Source organism: Nesoenas mayeri (genome assembly GCF_963082525.1).
Source record: "Nesoenas mayeri genome assembly, chromosome: 3".
In the NCBI taxonomy this organism is placed as follows: domain Eukaryota; kingdom Metazoa; phylum Chordata; class Aves; order Columbiformes; family Columbidae; genus Nesoenas; species Nesoenas mayeri.
In genome coordinates, this window is record NC_137544.1 from 102067666 (window position 1) to 102072558 (window position 4893).

The 4893-nt window shown below is 50.4% G+C and overlaps 1 protein-coding gene across 1 annotated transcript; it reads left to right on the top strand.

The window, feature by feature from the left end:
* Positions 1-425: 425 nt before the first annotated feature.
* LOC308038691 (left-right determination factor 2-like) lies at positions 426-3940 on the top strand (the record flags this gene model as incomplete). The annotated part of the gene is made up of 4 exons (XM_080341466.1): positions 426-690; positions 1575-1821; positions 2653-2892; positions 3601-3940. 4 exons carry the CDS (start codon positions 426-428, stop codon positions 3938-3940), a joined length of 1092 nt encoding a protein of 363 aa, XP_080197592.1.
* Between the last annotated feature and the right edge of the window lie 953 nt (positions 3941-4893).

Sequence of the window (4893 nt, forward strand, 5' to 3'; positions counted from 1 at the left end):
GTGGTGTGGTACATAAAGCAGTGCACTTTGCAAATGTGTTTCCTCCCTGACCTATGCTGAACATGAGACACTCATCACCCAGGCCTTTTCTGGGCAAAAGTTTACAGGGAATGAAAAAAGGATGGTAACTTCTTCCCCGTGAAGGAATCTGGAAGCTCCCCTAAACCTCCTTGTATTAACTTTGCGGTAGATGAAGGTGTTAAACTGGCATGTGTCTACCAACAGGGGAGTGATCCTTTTAAGTCCTCTCCTTCGTCCCCACTTGTGGAATTTGTTGTGCCAGTGGGACAAAGCTGGCTATAAAACCCCGGCGCAGGGGACTCTGTCCCACTCAGGCAGCCTGCCACCACATCTCTGCTGAGACCAGCCCCACATCCCCCCCTTCCCCTCTGCCGGGCCGGGGGCTGCTTTGCCCACGGAGGAGGATGGACGCGAGGTTCACCCAGATGCTCTGCATGCTCTGCCTGGTCATCGCAGTCCGAGCGTTTACCCAGGAAGGGTTCAAGGAGGTGTTGCTGAAGCAGATGGGGCTCTCTGAGGTCCCTAAACTTCCTCAGAGAGATCTGGCGGATCTGGTTATCCCAGACCACGTCAAGAACAAATACGTCTCCATGCTGAAGCGCCAGAGGGTGAAGCGCCGAGCTTTGCCCAGCCTGGCCGGCATCCTCAGGGGCATCCCTGGCAACGCAGGTAACGTTTCTGCCGTCACGGTCGGGAGCTCACGCAGCGCTGGGTGCACACAGGGGCAGCTGCCCACGCTCGCCCAGCAGAGGCAAACCCATGGGGGGAATGAGGTTTGGGTCTGCCCCTAAACCTCAGGCGGGTAGGAGAGGTGCATGTAACAGCATCTTAAAAGATTAAGATGCGCTTGTAACTCCTTGCACCTAGGGGGGTCCCACGGTCCTCGCAAAGGGCAGGTTGCTGCTGGAGCTTGATGGAAAAGCCTTGGTAGCCAGGCAACAATTTGGGCAGGTGGAAAAACACTGTAAAGAAAAAGGTCAGTAGAAAGTCCAGATTCTGCAGGTATTGGGTCAAAACTCCAGAAATAAGTCCTCTAATAGGAATCACACACCTTAGAGGATGTTTCACTGTCCTTGGTCTTTTTTGTGGTTTTTTTGTCAGGGAAAAACACAAAGGAGGAAATCAGCTGTACAGGCACAATGGTGTCTGTGCAAGGACATTTAGAGCTTGTTTCGCTTTCAAAAGATGTACACAACACCCTGGGCAGCAAATGAAAACATGTTTTCATTGCAAGCAGTGCAGTTTCCTGCTTTGGTGCCCAGCACTGGCACAGAGAGATGTCCGCTCAGTTTGGGGGCAACTGATATAGGAGATTTCTTTCCATTGCCTCCAGGTTGCAGAGTCTCAGACATAGGATAAGAATCAGGGCATTTGCAAGACACTGATTCAAGTATGCATTAGAAAAGGTGTGTTTAGTGGTTGTCCCTGCCACAAGGGCTGGATGTGGGAGCGTGGAAGGACCATGTTGTGATGATAATTGTGGACAAAGTGTGGGGGCTTTGCTCACCAGTCTGGCAATGACAGGCCGTCTGTTTTTTTCCCAATGTACACAGGCACAGCGGGAGAATTCCTCCGCTCCGACACCACCACACGTCAGAACCTGATCTTTGACATGGAGGGCAGAATACCTAAAAACAGTGAAGTGACAATGGCTGAGCTGAAACTCTTCAAAAAGCCTCTGGACAGAGCAAACCTGCCCGCCAAGCATCCGCACCGGCCCGTCTCCAACGCCAGGGTCAGCGTGTACTGGGTGCAGCGGCAAAAGGATGGTACCAACAGGACCTCCCTGGTAGACTCCCGGTAAGAAAGGGACCTCTCCTTAAGGCAGGGCTCTAGTTACGGGCTGGGTGTGCGTCCTCTGGGATGGGTTTGGGTGTCATGTGTTTGTGCCTCCCGTCAGCCTCATGAGGTCACATCTGTAGAATCAGGCTGTATAGCCTCTCAACCCGGAATGAGTGTGTCAGAGTAGATAATACATCAAGACTACAATATATGATGATTAATTGAAATAAACTATTTCTGTGCCATGTGCTGATGCCACGTGCTGCTGGGTGTTCCCTTCTAAAACCTTCCACCTGGTTCACTCCTCTCTCGCTCTCTAACTCGCGCGGGTTACTGACTGCTGGTATTCTTTCTATTGGCCATTTCATTAGCTCATTTAAATAAGTAAAATATGCAAAAAACATCCTGATTCTATAGCCTTGAGCTCTGTGGGAGTTTCAGAACCCTTGGAGGCAGAATTAGACATCAAACCAAATTTGCTGGGTGGGTAGAAACTTCTGGTCCTAATGCCACTGGGACAGGAGCAGGTGGGGGTAGAGGTGTTCACCAGGCAGTTGTGATGAACACTGAGGCTGCATATAACCCTGCACCACCATATTTCTGTATGAGCATGAATGAATACCTTGACATGAGCATGCACAAAGGGTTTTATTTAGCCCTTCAGCGTCTGTTAGATCTGCACGCTTCTTTTTGAGGCGTGAGTTAATTGCCGTGGGTCCTTGCCCAGAACGCTCACCAGAATTATCATGTAATCAAGGCACATGGCAATCTACAGGAAGGAAACTTTTCTGCTGCAATAACAGGGCTGCAAGCCCAGGCTTTATCTAACACCGAGCCCCTGTCGCACAGGCTGGTTCCCATACGTGAGTCGGGCTGGAAGAACTTTGACGTGACACAGGCCGTGCATTACTGGCTGCGAAACAAGAGGCACGAGCCGATGTTCCTGGAGGTGTGGATTGAAGGAGAGCGAGTTGGCAGCCATGCCTCGGAAATGGCCAAAGCTGTGCGCTTCACCTCACAGGACCCCAAGGATAAAGCCCTTGGCAAACCTGAACTGGTGCTTTACACCCTCGACTTGGAAGACTATGGGTATGTATGACACCTATTAATAGATCTGTGCTGTCTCTGGTGTAGCTTTGCCCCTGAATTATTGCACTGTATGTGCCAAGCCAGGGTGTGCAGCTCTTGTCCTCGCAAGAAACCACTGTGAATGGAGGAGTTCGAAAGTTGCTGCTGAATCACACCTCTCTTTTCCCGTATTTGTTGCCCGAATATTCAAAGAAAACTCAAGCGTGGCCCAAATTTCGTGTCTTGGGAGCCACCTGTGCTACTAAGAGGGGGGATTATAGAATCATAGAATTATTTTGGTTGGAAGACACCCTCGAGGTCATTGAATCCAACTATAACCTAACTCTAGCACTAAGCCATGTCCCTAGGAACCTCATCTAAACACCTTTTAAACACCTCCAGAGATGGTGACTCCACCACTTCTCTGGGCAGCCTGTTCTAGTGCTTCACAACCCTTTCTGGGTTTTTTCCTAATATCCAATCCGAACCTCCCCTGGCACAACTTGAAGCCATTTCCTCTTGTCCTATCACTTGCTACTGGGGAGACCAAGCCCCTCCATGCTACAACCTCCTTTCAGGTAGCTGTAGACAGCAATAAGGTCTCCCCTCAGCCTCCTTTACTCCAGGCTACAGAGCCCCAGTTCCCTTAGTTGCTCCTCATATATTATTTCTCCCACCTTCACAATTCCCAGTTATGGCATCAGTTCTTGTTTCTCCCTTGGCGTGCAGTGGCCCTGGGGACTGCAAGAAGGAGGCGGTGGTGGGGAAGTCCACCTGCTGTCGGCAGAAACACTACATCAACTTCCGCGAGCTCTCCTGGGCGCAGTACTGGATCATTGAGCCAGCAGGGTACCAGGCTTATCGGTGCTCAGGGGGGTGCCGTCAGCCCCCCAACCCGCTGCGGCACTTCGGCTATGGGGAGCGCACCTGCGCCGTGGCAGAGAGCTCCCCGCTCCCCATGATGTACCTTGTCCAGAGGGGCAACCGCACCGAGATCGAAGCTGCTGAGTTTCCCAACATGATCGTCGAGAAATGCAGCTGCGTCACGGATGGCATGGCACTGGTGTGAGATGTGGGTGGCCAGATGGGGATGTCACCCAGTCCCACAGCCCTGCTCAGAGCCACCTTGGTCTCCAGCCCTGGGGACAGTGATGAAGGTCTGTGGGGACCCCCAGATACCTGACAGCAAGGGTCCGCAGCAGCAGGGGTTGCAGCTCTCCCACGCACCCCGCTACCTGCAGAGAGGGTGCACTTAAAGGGACTGTCCTTATAGGTGGGCTCAGAGGAGCATCCATCTTCACATCTCACAGAATCACAGAATGGTTGGGGTTGGAAGGCACCTCTGGAGATCATCCAGTCCAACCCACCTGCTACAGCAGGTTCACCCAGAGCAGATCACACAGGAATGTGTCCAGGCAAGTCTTGAATGTCTCCAGAGAAGGAGACTCCACAGCCTCTCTGAGCAGCCTGTTCCAGTGCTCTGGAACCCTATGTGAGGGGTACCTATGGAGCCTAATGCTTCTTAAGGCCCCTTTGACAGTGGTCAAATTTCATTGAATTTGATGCAGCTGCAGCCAATTTATTTCAGTTCCCACCCCAGAGTATTGCAAAGAGCCACAGGCAAAGGAGGAGGGATTGTGGCCAGAGGAAGGAGTGATGTGTGGGTTCAGCTTTTCATCCTTAGACTCCTGGCATTTCTTAAGTTTCGATCCTTGTCTATCCAAGTCATGTTTATGGGGAAATGTAGAGCAGAAGCACTTACATGTATATATTGTATACACACACACACATGGACATCTATATAGTATATGAATATATGTATGTATTGTATATGTACATATTGGGTATATACATATTGTCTACATACATATATGTACAGAAAATATTTTCTAGAGCTCGAAGAAACATATATATGTGCGTATCTATCATATGCATATATACATATACATACACATGTACATAAAATAGAATCTGGAACTCAAAGGTTTATATTTTTGGCCCCTGCACCATGGGTTTGACACA